This window comes from Oncorhynchus tshawytscha, linkage group LG02 (assembly GCF_018296145.1).
Source record: "Oncorhynchus tshawytscha isolate Ot180627B linkage group LG02, Otsh_v2.0, whole genome shotgun sequence".
NCBI classification, from domain to species: Eukaryota; Metazoa; Chordata; class Actinopteri; order Salmoniformes; family Salmonidae; genus Oncorhynchus; species Oncorhynchus tshawytscha.
The window spans coordinates 61697721-61716326 of NC_056430.1; the positions used below are offsets into that span (position 1 = coordinate 61697721).

Below are 18606 nucleotides of genomic sequence, written 5' to 3' on the forward strand. Positions count from 1 at the left end.
CTCCACTAAACTGCTTGGATTTGTGCTCGTTGCTTTGGTAAATAAAGGGTTAAATGGTTAACAAGTCGCTGTGTGGCTGAAATGGCACCCGGAGGAAGGGACTCCATATTCCTAAAGCCTTGCTCAAGGGGTGGGTGCAACGTGACTTCAAAACTTGCTTGGTTGCATTCACACGAAAAAAAGAGCAGATTTGACTCCACACCTCTCGTCCCAATTTTGATCAATGACATCTTTTTCGAGCACATGCAGCACAATGAACATAATTAACACATAAAAACACCATAAAATAGCATAATAACAATTAAAATGTTTACCATAGTCCCTCAAAGCATTTATTCAAGAAGTAATATAGCAAAAGCCAAGCAATTGTTCACCGGGATCCTTACTTCAAACAAGTTTTTTCCAAATGTCCGAATTTTTTTTATTTATTATGCTTTGTTCTCAAACATTGTTCTCATTGTCATTTTGTCAAATGTTAGGCCTACATTTAATATTTGATTTATTTTAAAGTCACTTATCAATCTATATCACTAAGAGGAGGCCAACAATTTCCTAAATTATATTTTTCCATTGGCCTCTATTTTGATAAAACGATCTAGACAGCATAAAATGCGTGCGAAGTGTTCTCTGTATAGGCCTACAATTCAAATGCACTTAAGTTAATAGACGACAATTGTATTAATACGCACGTAATATGCAAGAGTTTACCTGATCAAGAGGCCCAGACGATCTTGTAAAATCTTCACTGTCAGATTTATTTCCACCGTCCCTGTCGTCGATGACCAAATCAATGGGCATTTTTCCTTTCAAGCAGCTGATGTATCGATGACAGAAATTATCGCATAGCTCGTGTACCTGCAAACACGGAGGACAACCAAACATGTATCAAAACTGAGTGAACACTATACCCTACCGGAAAGCCCTAAAAAAAATAATGTAGATGGTAATAATCAGTGTTATTATAAGGACTAGCCTATCCCTCGCCTTGTGAGAGGCCTAAATTACTATTCAAGCAAATTGGCTTCAAAAATAGCAGAACTATATTACATTACATACGTTTTACTTTACTTGTAGAAAAACGAATGATTACATTATTTTTCTTAAATGTTTTATATAATTGAGCGATAACTGTAGGCTACTTTAGCAACTTTATCTCCTCCCTAATATAGGCTCAACATGAGCCATATGGCGACTTTTATATAAACGCCCTCGACTAATATTTTGCAAGCGCATCCATCAATGACAACATTATCAACGCCATAACATAAAAATGTTATTTGGGCAACCAAATATACTACCACCACTATTACACCTCTACTACGGAGTTATAGCCCAATGCTATGCATCATCGCAATCGACGGTGATAAAATATCCGATTTTTACAGCAGCAGGCCTATCAGTCACACCGTGCATGAGATGGTTATGAGTAAAATATACCTTCTCCAGCTCGAGCAGATGAAACCGTAATACTTGAATTGCTTGTATCATCTAGGGGGAAAAAGTTTGCATTAAAACATTTTTATTCACATTTTGGATCATTACATTATTATTATAATTATGGGTGCGTGTGTGCGTGCATGCGTGTGTGTGTGGGTGTGTGTTTGCACGCGCACGGCCATTAAAAACGTGTAGGCAATGGATCAGGATCAACAGGATTAAAATAATTAGCATGAAAGCAAACAAACTTCATGACAAGAAAATCTTTTGACAGATTACGATTACACAAACGTGTATCTGTTATGACACCATTAATAACAAGGACTGTGATAAAGTCAAATTCACACTTAAGTGTATGTCTATTGTAGACAATGAGCGAATGTATTCATTATCCAACTGTTCGATACTGTTCTTGTGAATGGCCTAAAGCATGTGAGTTCTTACCAAATTATCAATTTCTGGATTTGATGAAAATATAGGCTTCTCTGATCGAATCTGAAACAAAAGTGTTACAAAAGTCACTGTTCACTGAGCGTCATACATAATTCATAACGATTTGTGTTCACATGCAAGGGACAGCTTGCGGCTTACAAAGTTTTCACAATGCAGAATTACAAAACATGTACCAATGCACGACGGTTATTTACCCTACAATATACGAATTTGAACGAATTTGAACTTCAACAAAAACAAGTAAATAGATATGTCAAACCTGTTTTGAAAATACTGCTATATCCTCATTGAAAGACTCCGAGGAACACACGTCGCCTCCAGCGACCCCAGTTTCTCTCGGCGTGCAAGTTGCTAATTCACATTTTTCAAAAATCAGTGCTAGAAGTGGGAACAGGGGATGCCTAAAAGGAAGAGAGGGGACATTAACGCTGTATGCCGCCTTGGAAAGTTTGCGAGTCGGTACAGGCCCAAACTAAGAAAGTAGGTTACATCGAGTTTCAATCACATTGCCTACTGTTTTCAGTTGAAAACGTGCAAACATTCAGAAATGTAACAGCACAATAATTACATAAAAGTAGGCCTAGTCTTACTGCATGAAATGAGTTGGCCATACAGGCATAACTGGTCGTATGGCATCCTCAGCTCTCGAGAACGACGAAATAACATATTCTTCAGTGAGATTAACTCAGGCAAAAAATTACATTATGAACTTTTCAATAGAGTTCAAGACAATTAAACTTGGCCTGAAAATATGCTTATATTATGGCACACAAATATAAACAACACTGCCTACACATTTGTTGAAGTAGGCAGGGTAGTTTGAGAATGTGTTTGATGTACAATTGTTTAAATCTGAGAGTTGGATTTACAAACATTTTGGGAGTTTGGTTATCCAACTCAACCCCTGGCTCCGGCTAAACAATAGAATACATCCATATCATGAATTTTGTGAATGCAAAATAACATCATATTTTGACTGAAAGCCAAAATGCAAACGAAGCATATGGATCTTGTTCGAAAACTCAGGTGAGAATGTCATAATGAAACATTTCAAAACAGATATACAAAGTTTAAATAAGCCTATATAGCACCGTGCATAATGACCGAACACAGAAGAGGTTATAATTAGCGAGAATTTCCCAAAGCCTCCCTCTCTCTTAAACTTTCATCGCTCACATTTGTGGTGCTTGATTTCCCCAATGGCTGTACACTTTACGTTGGCAGTAAAATAAACGTACCCGTAAATGGCATCTTTGTCTCTTTTTATTGCGTCGTTGACAGAGGAGCCCATACTGGGCGGTATGGCACTGGCGTGTGTTGAGTGCGGGTACTGGTGCGAGTGGAACTGGGGCCCGTGGTTCAGGTGAACCGCCTGCATGGAGCGCGCTGCATGAGGGTCCCCGTACATAGTCGAGGGAAGCCCTACTCCGTCCATTCCATAGTGGGGAAGGTCTTCATACTGTCAAAAGTGAAAGATAGAGAATATTCTAAAATAAGAACCATTGACACCGGTGTGCTACCTCTCCTGATGTTGAATGAAGGCCTGTGTTGATAATAGCTAAAGTAAAAGTAATCATGTAATAATACTGACAATAAAAACGAATTATAAAAACTAATAACAAGAAAAGTATATTAACAACAATAGTAAAATAGCTTAAATTATGTTGTTGGCAGTCTATACTAATAATAGCAAATAAGTCTAGGCCTACAAAATTAGTATAGAAAATAAGTGCTAATGTGTTAGGTATATGGTGCTAATAGTAGCCTATCGTATGTTTAGTGGTAGGAAGTATATTAGTGGCAATAAAAGCCTATGTTGATCACCTAATTGAGAATCAATGGAAAATGTTCATTGTTTGTGGATTACGTTGGATCATTAACATTTAAAAAAGTTCTGAAAAAGCAGTTGACTTTTATATGTCTAAAACTTTCAAACGTTTTGGGTCTGCTTAATTCTTTCAGGCGATTAGAACTGCAAGGTCTTGCTTAGACAAAACAATATCACAAATGTATACACTTTTCTGTCTGTATTCTTGCTGATATTTCAAAGAAATCCAATATTGTTTTGTTTATCTTGACAAAACTAATAGTTTAAAGAAACAAAAAAAATAACAAATACATTTTAGATAGGCCACGTAGACATGCATGAACAATTAGCCTATCTAAACTATTTCGAGTATATTTTGAGAACGTAATCACATATGTTTTATTCTAAATGTTGAATTTATTTATTTGGATGTCATATATCAGATAAGAATGTATAAATATTATGAAATGTTGAAAAGGACAGATATCAACAAACTAAACCCAAAGCGAACATTCTCTACATAATTATCATATCTGTACAGACTGAAATTTAATACACACAAAATATTTGTGAAATGTCGTCCATGTTCTTATTACCAAACTTACATCTTGTTTTTTGTAAATCGTTTAAGTTGATGTGTAACAACTTGGTTATAGCCTACATTAAACACTGGACCCCCAAAGACCGATGCGGCGTTTATGAAAGGCTGAATATCAAAACACATGTCATAATAGTGGGGTAAAATGAATTATGTGATGAAGTTTGCAGTCTGCAGTCTGTAGTTCTTTAGACAATATGAAAATGCAATTGTTTATTCTACTCACACACGCTCAAATGCTGAATAGTAGGCTAGCATGTAGCATAAGTATATTTGACAACTTATAGCTCTACCAAACATCATCTTATTGCATAGCTGCCTGCTTGTTGTGCCATACAAATGAAAAATTGCGCACAGTAATCAGCCACGTCTCAATTGTAGCTTTATTGCCATTGCTAAAAGTTATGTCAATACGCACCCGTTGCGCCATCGGCCTGTCACTCTAGCCGATTCCAATCGGACTCTAAACGTCTTCTACGAGGCCAGGGCTGAGGAAAAACAAAGACCTAACTCCAAATGCAAGATTAGGAATACTGTGGTCGTCTCTCCAGAGAGGATGGTTGCCAGACCGTCAGCATAAGTCCAGCTAAAGACAAAAACACCACAATCCAGTATAGCGCTCCTTCGCTTTCTCCTGGAGACCGTTCATAAACAAGCGACACTGGCTACGACTTCACGCTTGAGACTGGTGTAAAATGCCCCTTGCAGAAAAAAACATTGAGACTCTAGTCTCGCTCAACAAGCAAGCTGTCAATCAACATCGAGGTTGTCAAGTTGCTTAATTAATGATGACTCGTCGCGCTCTTCCTTCACTTTGAATGCTTCAGATATTCATGTAGAGATGTTCAAAAACAGTCCCCATCGTCTCCTCGATCACTTGCAACTCCAGTGAAGGTTTTCTTTGATGCAATACCATCCAAGTGGAGATCTGAAGGAGGAGGGGTGATATTTTCTGACTTAGTTTTTCTTAAAGGGGCAGTCCACTGTCCGTCCGTATGTTGGTAGATCCCGATGTGCAATGTGAATGCCGTGCTTGGTTCTCCAAATGCGCGCGCGTGTGTGTGTGTTGTTGTGGGGCGCATAACGCAGAGAGGGTAGCTTTGATCAATTTGTGTAAACCCGGAAGTAGTGGTGGCCATAACTGGTCACGTATTGGAATGGGCCACATCAAGTGGAGAACCAGGTGGGGGCGTTTGAGAACTGTAAAAATAGCAGATATTCAATCGCATATAAGGGTTGTATTATCTGGTGCTCAGCTGGACGTTTTGTTGTGGAAATGACTAGCATGCCTTAGGTTTATTTAAAGAATACATATAAATATTAACAAACGATAGGCTATAAATAGGCAAATAACTGACCATGAATAGAAACATCTGTCCATTTTCCACCCAAATAAAAGTAGTCTAACAATTAAGCTATTCACTTTTTTTCAGGTTTATAATACTCTAAAATTATTTTCTTGGATGTTGTGTGTCAGAATTTGACACTCCTTCGCATAATTGATTGACAGACCTTTTGTCCAATATGACAGTAGAAGTGGGAAGAATGGACGCAATTAAGCGCACATCAAACACAGGCCTCAGTTCTCTAATATAAACATGGATGGTTTGGGGCATTGGGGACATGGACAGCATTGTGTAGTGAAAGCTTGCAAATAAATTACTATCTGTACTTGTATGTGTCAAAAGACAGTGACTGAACTATAGCCTATCAAGTTCAGTTTACTAGTTATTGGGGATTAAAGCTCCCTCGCCGACCGTGCATAACATTACGAATTTCTTTAATTACGTTGTAGTTAGTCTACAGTTTAGTCTGTAAACAGTTTAACTTTCGAGTCCGTATCCAACAGAGTATTAATGTTATCAGGTCAACTTTAAATGAAGATTGGAGTAGAAGGGATTTAAATATAGCATGAAAGTCGTATAGAGTTTGTCCAAAGTGTTATCCAAAGACGCATAGCCTTGCCAAGCTTCAAACTGAGAGGCTGGTCGGTGGTTGCCTTCAAAATACGGTAGCTTTACCCAGAGAGAGTGGCTACCTTGTCCATAGAAATTCATTTGGACTTATTTCCCTCGAGGATATACCTATGAGTAGATGGAATCGTACCAACCTCTTAAATACTTGGAATATGTGAGGTTAAGAACATATCTAAATCATTTCAAATAGTCTATAACCTCTGTGGCAGGCCATTAAAGCTGCTTTCAGATCAGAACATACATTTGATGAAATGAAGCATGGCTGCAGGACGTGCAGGCAGGCAAAACCGCTTTGAAACCAAACTTTTGAGTACGAGTATGAAGTATGAACTTTTGTTTTATGAAGAAGCTATCCAATGATGTCCTTATAATTACATATATTTATTGAAGGTACTATTCATGTATTTTTCTGACAATCTTAGGATAAACTCTGGAAGTTATGGAAGGACTTGAAGGAGCTTAAACCGAAAGTGTAAGAAAGGTAAAGAACGTTTATTGAGTTTTGAAATCGTCAATCAATAATGATTATTATTCGGTATGAAATCAAATTATTCCATTTGTAACGTGAATGATCGAATATCTGTGTCTATAGGCTACTTTTACAGCCTTTATTACCGCTCCTAACATGTTTTAATTTAAACTTTACTCAGACAACAATCCGCAGGGTTATTCATGTCTAGGCTAACCAAAACGTGACTTGGCTCATTTGGAAGACCCACATTTGTATTGTGGTCAAGAAAATAATATAGCCGTAGACACAGTGTAAGTTAACATCATTTACAGTAGCCCACATTTGACCGTTTGTTTAAGAATTTCTATCTCTGAATAGCTCATCAAATGTTTGCTGAACAAACTCAAATTTTCTGTTGAGTGAACAGATTATCTTTTGAAAACCATTCAAATGTTTTTACACATAGGCCAAAATGATCTTACATTTCACAGAAAACTCAAACGTAATTTATGGAATAGCCTTTCACAGCTGAAAGTAACTGCCGGAAGAAATATTTGAAAGGAACTGTTATTGTTCCCTTTTACATTAGTCCATTCTTAATAATGTTATAGAAAATGTGTAATTTGTGTATCTCATGACACTGAAAACAATCCGTTTTCAACATTACTATAATCAAATGAAGCAATCTGTTACATCACAGGTCTAGCTGATTTAGGCATGCATACCCTACAATGAAATATATTCTGAAACCAAGAGATAGGTAAACAAGTTCTCACTGTTTTCACTGATGCTGTTTGGGTATGCAGTTTGTTTGATAATTTACTGGACCATTTGCGCCATCTAGTTGTAGGCAAGCGCAAGTTCAATTAAAATGTGTTTGAGTTGTGGTATTTATTGTGATAGGTGTGTTATAGAGTTGTTGTAGCCACTACGACTGAAAATAAACATTTCACTTTATATAAACGGATTTTATGCAGAGAAAACGTATAGCAAAAGACACCCGTTTACACCTGAGTTCCACAGATAGTTACGACTACATGGAATTGCAGTGGTGGAAAAAGTACCCAATTGTCATACTTGAGTAAAAGTAAAGCTGCCTTTAATAGGAAATTACTCAAGTAAAAGTGAAAGACACCCAATAACATACTACTTGAGTAAAAGTCTAACAGTATTTGGTTTTAAATATACTTAAGTATCAAAAGTAAATGTAATTGCAAAAATATACTTAAGTATCATCCTAGCTGGAGGGATGCTCTCATCTTATCTACCACCATAGACAGGGCTCTAACTCCTCTAGCTCCACAATGAAATAGGGTGCAGGCCAGGCAGCAGGCTGTTAGCTAGCCTGCCAGCTTAGTAGAGTCTGCCACTAGCACAGTCAGTGTAGTCAGATCAGCTATCCCCATTGAGACTGTGTCTGTGCCTCGACCTGGGTTGGGAAAAACTAAACATGGCGGTGTTCGCCTTAGCAATCTCACTAGGATAAAGACCTCCTCCATTCCTGTCATTATTGAAAGAGATTGTGATACCTCACATCTCAAAATAGGGCTACTTAATGTTAGATCCCTTACTTCAAAGGCAATTATAGTCACTAATCACTGATCATAATCTTGATGTGATTGGCCTGACTGAAACATGGCTTAAGCCTGATGAATTTACTGTGTTAAATGAGGCCTCACCTCCTGGTTACACGAGTGACCATATCCCCGTGCATCCCGCAAAGGCGGAGGTGTTTCTAACATTTCCGATAGCAAATTTCAATTTACAAAAAAAAAAAGACGTTTTCGTCTTTTGAGCTTCTAGTCATGAAATCTATGCAGCCTACTCAATCAATTTTTATAGCTACTGTTCACAGGCCTCCCGGGCCATATACAGCGTTCCTCATTGAGTTCCCTGAATTCCTATCGGACCTTGTAGTCATAGCAGATAATATTCAAATTTTTGGTGACTTTAATATTCACATGGAAAAGTCCACAGACCCACTCCAAAAGGCTTTCGGAGCCATCATCGACTCAGTGGGTTTTGTCCAACATGTCTCTGGACCTACTCACTGTCACAGTCATACTCTGGATCTAGTTTTGTCCCATTGAATAAATGTTGTGGATCTTAATGTTTTTCCTCATAATCCTGGACTATCGGACAACCATTTTATTACGTTTGCAATTGCAACAAATAATCTGTTCAGACCCCAACCAAGGAACATCAAAAGTCGTGCTATAAATTCACAGACAACACAAAGATTCCTTGATGTCCTTCCAGCTTCCCTCTGTCTACCCAAGGACGTCAGAGGACAAAAATCAGTTAACCACCTAACTGAGGAACTCAATTTAACCTTGCGCAAATACCCTAGATGCAGTTACACCCCTAAAAACATTTCTCATAAGAAACTAGCTCCCTGGTATACAGAAAATACCCGAGCTCTGAAGCAAATTTCCAGAAAATTGGAACGGAAATGGCGCCACACCAAACTGGAAGTCTTCCGACTAGCTTGGAAAGACAGTACCGTGCAGTATCGAAGAGCACTTACTGCTGCTCGATCATCCTATTTTTCCAACTTAATTGAGGAAAATAAGAACAATCCTAAATTTCTTTTTGATACTGTCGCAAAGCTAACTAAAAAGCAGCATTCTCCAAGTGAGGATGGTTTTCACTTCAAATCAAATTTTATTTGTCACATACACATGGTTAGCAGATGTTAATGCGAGTGTAGCAAAATGCTTGTGCTTCTAATTCCGACAATGCAGTAATAACCAACGAGTAATCTAACTAACAATTCCAAAACTACTACCTTATACACACAAGTGTAAAGGGATAAAGAATATGTACATAAAGATATGTGAATGAGTGATGGTACAGAGCGGCATAGGCAAGATGCAGTAGATGGTATCAAGTACAGTCTATACATATGAGATGAGTAATGTAGGGTATGTAAACAAAGTGGCATAGTTTAAAGTGGCTAGTGATACATGTATTACATAAAGATGCAGTAGATGGTATCGAGTACAGTCTATACATATGAGATGAGTCATGTAGGGTATGTAAACAAAGTGGCATAGTTTAAAGTGGCTAGTGATACATGTATTACATAAAGATGCAGTAGATGGTATCGAGTACAGTCTATACATATGAGATGAGTCATGTAGGGTATGTAAACAAAGTGGCATAGTTTAAAGTGGCTAGTGATACATGTATTACATAAAGATGCAGTAGATGATATATAGTACAGTATATACATATGAGATGAATAATGTAGGGTATGTAAACATTATTAAGTAGCATTGTTTAAAGTGGCGAGTGATATATTTTTACATCAATTTCCATCAATTTCCATTATTAAAGTGGCTGGAGTTGAGTCAGTGTGTTGGCAGCAGCCACTCAATGTTAGTGATGGCTGTTTAACAGTCTGATGGCCTTAAGATAGAAGCTGTTTTTCAGTCTCTCGGTCCCTGCTTTGATGCACCTGTACTGACCTCGCCATCTGGATGATAGCGGGGTGAACAGGCAGTGGCTCGGGTGGTTGTTGTCCTTGATGATCTTTATGGCCTTCCTGTGACATCGGGTGGTGTAGGTGTCCTGGAGGGCAGGAAGTTTGCCCCCGTGATGCGTTGTGCAGACCTCACTACCCTCTGGAGAGCCTTATGGTTGTGGGTGGAGCAGTTGCCGTATCAGGCGGTGATACAGCCCGACAGGATGCTCTCGATTGTGCATCTGTAGAAGAGTGCTTTTGGTGACAAGCCAAATTTCTTCAGCCTCCTGAGGTTGAAGAGGCACTGCTGCGCCTTCTTCACAACGCTGTCTGTGTGGGTGGACCAATTCAGTTTGTCCGTGATGTGTACGCCGAGGAACTTAAAACTTACTACCCTCTCCACTACTGTTCCATCGATGTGGATAGGGGGGTGCTCCCTCTGCTGTTTCCTGAAGTCCACAATCATCTCCTTTGTTTTGTTGACGTTGAGTGTGAGGTTATTTTCCTGACACCACACTCCGAGGGCCCTCACCTCCTCCCTGTAGGCCGTCTCGTCTTTGTTGGTAATCAAGCCTACCACTGTAGTGTCGTCCGCAAACTTGATGATTGAGGTGGAGGCGTGCATGGCCACGCAGTCGTGGGTGAACAGGGAGTACAGAAGAGGGCTCAGAACGCATTTCAGCATTATTATTATTATTAGATTATTTAAAAATCAAATTACGGACTCCTCTTTAAATCTGCGTATTCCTTCAAAGCTCAGTTGTCCTGAGTCTGCACAACTCTGCCAGGACCTAGGATCAAGAGAGACACTCAAGTGTCTTAGTACTGTATCTCTTGACACAATGATGAAAATAATCATGGCCTCTAAGCTGCATACTGGACCCTATTCCAACTAAACTACTGAAATAGCTGCTTCCTGTGCTTGGCCCTCTTATGTTGAACATAATAAATGGCTCTCTATCCACCGGATGTGTACCAAACTCACTAAAAGTGGCAGTAATAAAGCCTCTCTTGAAAAAGCCAAACCTTCACCCAGAAAATTAAAAAATATATCGGCCTATATCGAATCTTCCATTCCTCTCAAAAATTTTAGAAAAGGCTGTTGCGCAGCAACTTACTGCCTTCCTGAAGACAAACAATGTATACAAAATGCTTCAGTCTGGTTTTAGATTCCATTATAGCACTGAGGCTGTGAAGGTGGTAAATTACCTTTTAATGGCATCAGACCGAGGCTCTGCATCTGTCCTCGTGCTCCTAGACCTTAGTGCTGCTTTTGATACCATCGATCACCACATTCTTTTGGAGAGATTGGAAACCCAAATTGGTCTACACGGACAAGTTCTGGCCTAGTTTAGATCTTATCTATTGGAAAGATATCAGTTTGTCTCTGTGAATGGCTTGTCCTCTTACAAATCAACTGTACATTTCGGTGTTCCTCAAGGTTCCGTTTTAGGACCACTATTGATTATACTATATATTTGACCTCTTGGGGATGTCATTCGAAAACATAATGTTAACTTTCACTGCTATGCGGATGACACAGAGCTGTACATTTCAATGAAACATGGTGAAGCCCAAAAACTGCCCTTGCTAGAAGCCTGTGTTTCAGACATAAGGAAGTGGATGGCTGCAAACTTTTAAACTCGGACAAAACAGAGATGTTTGTTCTAGGTCCCAAGAAACAAAGAGATCTTCTGTTGAATCTGACAATTAATCTTAATGGTTGTACAGTCGTCTCAAATAAAACTGTGAAGGACCTCGGCGTTACTCTGGACCCTGATCTCTCTTTTGACGAACATATCAAGACTGTTTCAAGGACAGCTTTTTTCCATCTACGTAACATTGCAAAAATCTGAAACTTTCTGTCCAAAAATGATGCAGCAAAATTAATCCATGCTTTTGTTACTTCTAGGTTAGACTACTGCAATGCTCTACTTTCCGGCTACCCGGATAAAGCACTAAATAAACTTCAGTTAGTGCTAGATACGGCTACTAGAATCCTGACTAGAACCAAAAAATGTGATCATATTACTCCAGTGCTAGCCTCCCTACATTGGCTTCCTGTCAAGGCAAGGGCTGATTTCAAGGTTTTACTGCTAACCTACAAAGCATTACATAGACTTGCTCCTACCTATCTCTCTGATTTGGTCCTGCCATACATACCTACACGTACGCTACGGTCACAAGACGCAGGCCTCCTAATTGTCCCTAGAATTTCTAAGCAAACAGCTGGAGGCAGGGCTTTCTCCTATAGAGCTCCATTTTTATGGAATGGTCTGCCTACCCATGTGAGAGACGCAAACTCGGTCTCAACCTTTAAGTCTTTACTGAAGACTCATCTCTTCAGTGGGTCATATGATTGAGTGTAGTCTGGCCCAGGAGTGTGAAGGTGAACGGAAAGGCTCTGGAGCAACGAGCCTCCCTTGCTGTCTCTGCCTGGCCGGTTCCCCTCTTTCCACTGGGATTCTCTGCCTCTAACCCTATTACAGGGGCTGAGTCACTGGCTTACTGGTGCACTTTCATGCCGTCCCTAGGAGGGGTGCGTCACTTGAGTGGGTTGAGTCACTGATGTGATCTTCCTGTCAGGGTTGGCGCTTCCCCCTTGGGTTGTGCCGTGGCGGAGATCTTTGTAGGCTATACTCGGCCTTGTCTCAGGATGGTAAGTTGGTGGTTGAAGGTATCCCTCTAGTGTTGTGGGGGCTGTGCTTTGGCAAAGTGAGTGGGGTTATATCCTTCCTGTTTGGCCCTGTCCGGGGCTATCATCGGATGGGGCCACAGTGTCTCCTGACCCCTCCTGTCTCAGCCTCCAGTATTTATGCTGCAGTAGTTTATGTGTCGGGGGGCTAGGGTCAGTTTGTTATATCTGGAGTACTTATCCTGTCTTATCCGGTGTCCTGTGTGAATTTAAGTATGCTCTTTCTAATTCTCTCTTTCTTTTTCTCTCTCTCAGAGGACCTGAGCCCTAGGAACATGCCTCAGGACTACCTGGCATGATGACTCCTTGCTGTTGTTCGTGTTTTTTTAAATTTATGGATAGCCAGGGGCACACTCCAACACTCAGACATCATTCAGAAACAAAGCATTTGTGTTTAGTGAGTCACCGGATAAGAGGCAGTAGAGATGACCAGGGATGTTCTCTTGACAAGTGCATGAATTGGTCCATTTCTGTACTGCTAAGCATTCAAAATGTAACAAGGACAAGTGTCAGGGAAAATGTATGTAATTCAACTGCTCAGACACGAGACGTATGTGGCAGGGTCTACAGACAATCACAGATTACAAAAGGAAAACCAGCCACGTCACGGACACGTCACGGACACCAATGTCTTGCTTCCAGACAAACTAAACAGCATCTTTGCCCGCTTTGAGGATAATACAGTGCCACATACGCAGCCCGCTACCAAGGACTGTGGGATCTCCTTCTCCGTGGCCGACGTAAGACATTTAAACGTGTTAACCCTTGCGAGGCTGCCGGCCCAGACGGCATCCCTAGCTGTGTGCTCAGAGCATGCGCAGACCAGCTGGCTGGTGTTTACAGACGTATTCAATCTCTCCCTATCCCAGTCTGCTGTCCCCACATGCTTCAAGATGGCCACCATTGTTCCTGTACCCAAGAAGCCAAAGGTAACTGAACTAAATGACTATCGCGTCGTAGCACTCACTTCTGTCATCATGAAGTGCTTTGAGAGACGAGTCAAGGGTCATATCACATCCACCTTACCTGTCACCCTAGGCCCACTTCAATTTGCTTACCGCCCTAAAAGGTCCAGAGATGACGCAATCGCCATCACACTGCACACTGCCCTATTCCATCTGGACAAGAGGAATACCTATGTAAGAATGCTATTCATTGACTAAAGCTCAGCATTCAACACCATAGTACCCTCCAAGCTCATCTTTAAGATTGAGGCCCTGGGTCTCAACTCCTGTGTAACTGGGTCCTGACGCCCCCCCCTGGTGGTGAAGGTATGAAACAACACCCCCACTTCACTGATTCTCAACACTGGGGCCTCACCAGGGTGGGTGCTTAGCCCCCTTCTGTACTCCCTGTTCACCCATGACTGCGTGGCCATGCACACTACCAACTCAATCATCAAGTTTGCAGACTACACAACAATAGTGGGCTTGATTACCAACAACAACAAGACAGCCTACAGGGAGGAGGTGAGGGCACTCGGAGTGTAATGTCAGAAAAACAACCTCTCACTCAACGTCAACAAATCAAAGGAGATAAGTGTGGACATCAGGAAACAGTAGAGGGAGCACCCCCCTAGCCACATTGATAGGACAGCAGTGGAGAAGGGTTAGAGTTTTAAGTTCCTTGGCGTACATATCACAGACAAACTGAAATGGTCCACCCACACAGACATTATGGTGAAGAAGGCGCAACATTGCCTCTTCAACCTCAGAAGGCTGAAGAAATTTGGCTTGTCACCTAAAACCCTCACAAACTTTTACAGATGCACAATTGAGAGCATCCTGTCGGGTTGTTTCACCACCTGGCACGTCAACTGCACCGCCCACAACCGCAAAGGCTCTCCAGAGGGTGGTGCACAATGCATCACCGGGGGCAAACTACCTACCCTCCAGGTCACCTACAGCACCCAATGTCACAGGAAGGCCAAAAAGATCCTCAAGGACAACAACTACCTGAGCCACTGCCTGTTCACCCCGCTACCATCCAGAAGGTGAGGTCAGTACAGGTGCTGGGACCGAGAGACTGAAAAACAGCTTCTATCTCAAGGCCATCAGACTGTTACAACAGCCATCCCTAACACAGTGAGGCTGCTGCCTACATACAGACTTGAAATCATTTGCCACTTTAATAAATGGATCACTAGTCACTTTTATAATGCACTTTCATAATGTTTACATATCTTGCATCACTCATCTCATATGTATATACTGTATACCATCTGTTGCATCTTGCCTATGCCGCTCTGTCATTGCTCATCCATATATTTATATGTATATATTCTTATTCCATTCCTTTACTCAGATTTATGTGTATTAGGTAGTTGTTGTGGAATTGTTAGATTGCATGTTAGATATCGCTGCACTGTCGGAATAAGAAGCACAAGCATTTCGCTACACTCGCAATAACATCTGCTAACCATGTGTATGTGACCAATACAATATTCTTTTATTTTATTTAAGTAAAAAGTACATAATTTTCTTTACGAATGTAGTGAAGTAAAAGTAAAAGTTGTCAAAATTATGAATAGAAAAGTGAAGTACAGATACCCCAAAAAACGTCTTAAGTAGTATTTTAAAGACTTTTTACTTCAGTACTTTACACCACTGGGGAATTGTAATGATGGTATGGAACTACACAGTAACTAAACTCATTTGAAACAGAAGTTCCCTTTCAAAACAATTACATCATTTTTTATTTATCTGCTTTCACCAAGTACAGCTGTTGTATAACTACAGAAGCTTTTGTTTGGCATAAGAGCTACTTGTAAAGTGTTTCTGAGGACCCATCAAAACTGTTCAACTTTAAGCATACTAAAGTAGACATTTCTCTGTCCATGTTTTATGAGCTATGCATTTTGTGCGTGCAGCATTTCCTATCTCTGGCCCAAAATAATAATTTCAACTAATGGTAGGAATTTTCTTGTCTCTGAACATTCGAAAGAAAAATATTATTTAAAGTAGATTCATAGTCATCATACATAGTCAAGACCTAAACTGAATAATTTTCACATTGACTGTTCTCTGATTAAGGTTGTTACAATATGGTGACCAAAACTGCATCATCAGAGCTAAATAGAGGTGACCTCGAGCAACAACACAGCATATATATTTCATTCTGCAATATGTCACACTATTATTCATTTATGGAGACAGATAAGTGCCAATGTTATGTAAATAATCAGAATACACAATCCTCAAATGTACATCAGTCACAATCCACAGACAGATACTTTTTGCCTTGTACTCACACAGTATTATTTATGTACTTGACTTTACATCCTCCACCCCCCACCACCACACAGAAACGAGCCCCAGCGGGTAGATAATGACGGTTGGGATATTCTGAGGACAAGGGGGGAAGTTTGCAGTGTTTCCTGTTGTTATTATTATTATTACAACATGAGGATGCATCCCAAATGGTACCTTATTCTCTATGTAGTGCACTACCTTTTACCAGATCCCTATGGTCAAAAGTAGTGCACTACATAGGGAATAGTGTGGCATTTTGGACGCAAACAGTGGGACAATTCAGATTGCCCTGGAATGTGAAAAGAGCGAGTTAAGGGCCACAGAAAAAGGTCACGGCCGCAATTATCTCTGGCCTCTGCCTGACAGAGACAGCTGAGCAGGCCTGGTATTCTTCCTGTTGCCTTTTGCTGTTGCTGTTTTGGGGGCCAAATGGACAATGTTTCTTAACCCCCATGGGCCCACTTGGTAGCTATTCTCGTACTTTTAAAGAATCGTAAACATTTTAAAATATGAATAGGCTACACGGAGTATGAACCTGAATGGGGCCTGTATGTGCATAAGTTATTAGGAATATACATACATACAGCGCCTTCAGAAAGTATTCACAACCCATTACTTTTTCCACATTTTGTTGTTTTGCAAAGTGAGATTCAAATGGATTTAATTATAAATGTTTTCTTAACGATCTACACAAAATACTCTGTAATGACAAAGTGGAAGAAAATTTGAATTGGAAAAAAATATTTAATGAAAAATAAAACATTAATACACTGAGTGTACAAAAAAATTAGGAATAGCTGCTCATTCCATGACATAGATTGACCAGGTGAATCCAGGTGAAAGCTATGATCCCTTATTGATGTCACCTGTTAAATCCACTTCAATCAGTGTAGATGAAGGGGAGGAGACGTGTTAAAGAAGGATTTTAAGCAGTGAGACAATTGAGACAAGGATTATGTATGTGTGCCATTCAGAAGGTGTTCCTAATGTTTTGTACACCGTGTATATCTTGATTAGATAAGTATTAAACCTCCTGAGTCAATACAGGTTAGAATCACCGCTGGCAGCGATTACAGGTGTGAGTCTTTCTGGGTTAGCCTCTAAGAGCTTTTCACACCTGGATTGTGCAACATTTGCCTATTATTGTTTTCAAAATTCTTCAAGCTCTGTCAAATTGTTTGATGATCATTGCTAGACAACCAATTTTCAGGTCTTGTCAGAATTACACTGCATTCGGAAAGGATTGACTTTTTCCACATTTAGTTGCGTTACAGCCTTATTCTAAAATGTATTAAATCGTTTTTTCCCCTCATGAATCTACACAAAATACCCCATAATGACAAATCAAAAATGAAAATATTATATTTACATAAGTATTCAGACCCTTTACTCAGTACTTTGTTGAAGCACCTTTGGCACCGCTTACAGCCTTGAGTCTTCTTGGGTATGACGCTACAAGCTTGGCACACCTTTATTTGGGGAGTTTCTCCCATTCTTCTCTGCACATCCTCTCAAGCTCTGCCAGGTTGGATGGACAGCGTCGCTGCACAGCTATTTTCAGGTCTCTCCAGAGATGTTCAATCTGATTAAAGTGCGGGCTCTGTCTGGGCCACTCCTGCATTGTCTTGGCTGTGTGCTTAGGCTCGTTGTCCTGTTGGAAGGTGAACCTTCGCCCCAGTCTTAGGTCCTGAGCTCCTTGGAGCAGGTTTTCATCAAGGATCTCTCTATACAATGCTCCGTTCATCTTTCCCTCGATCCTGACTAGTCTCCCAGTCCCTGCCACTGAAAAATATCCCCACAGCATGATGCTGCCACCACCATGCTTCACCATAGGTATGGTGCCAGGTTTCCTCCAGATGCGACACTTGGCATTTAGGCCAAAGAGTTCAATCTTGTTTTCATCAGACCAGAGAATCTTGTTTCTCATGGTCTGAGATTCCTTTAGGTACCTTTTGGCAAACTCCAAGCGGGCTGTCATATGCCTTCCGTCTGGCCACTCTACCATAAATACCTGATTGGTAGAGTGCTGCAGAGATGGTTGTCCCATATCCACAGAGGAACTCTGGAGCTTTGTTAGAGTGACCAATGGGTTCTTGGTCACCTCCCTAAACCAAGGCCCTTCTCCCCTGATTGCTCAGTAAGGCCAGGCAGCCAGCTCCTGGAAGAGTCTTGGTGGTTCCAAATGTCTTCCATTTAAGAATGATTAACAGGTGTGCCTTCTTTAAAGTTAATTTGTGGACTTTCATTCCTTCTTAATGCGTTTGAGCCAATCAGTTGTGTTGTGACAAGGTAGGGGGTATACAGAAGATAGCCTTATTTGGTAAAAGACTAAGTCCATATTATGGCTCAAATATGCTCAAATAAGCAAAGAGAAATGACAGTCCATCATTACTTTAAGACATGAATGTCTATCAATTCAGAAAATTTCAAGCGCTATGATGAAACTGGCTCTCATGAGGACCGCCACAGGAA

The 18606-nt window shown here is 40.4% G+C and overlaps 1 protein-coding gene across 1 annotated transcript in view; it reads right to left on the bottom strand.

Annotated features, from left to right (window-relative positions):
* LOC112265361 (homeobox protein Meis1) overlaps positions 1 to 5340 on the bottom strand; it is a 37711-nt gene extending 32371 nt beyond the window's left edge. The window contains exons 1-6 of the mRNA XM_024442582.2: positions 4714 to 5340; positions 3129 to 3349; positions 2150 to 2291; positions 1882 to 1932; positions 1438 to 1488; positions 709 to 855 (exon numbers count right to left, since the gene is read on the bottom strand). Of these exons, the coding sequence (XP_024298350.1) occupies positions 709 to 855; positions 1438 to 1488; positions 1882 to 1932; positions 2150 to 2291; positions 3129 to 3349; positions 4714 to 4725 (624 nt within the window). The 5' untranslated portion in view covers positions 4726 to 5340. The remainder of the gene's footprint in view (positions 1 to 708; positions 856 to 1437; positions 1489 to 1881; positions 1933 to 2149; positions 2292 to 3128; positions 3350 to 4713) is intronic.
* Between the last annotated feature and the right edge of the window lie 13266 nt (positions 5341 to 18606).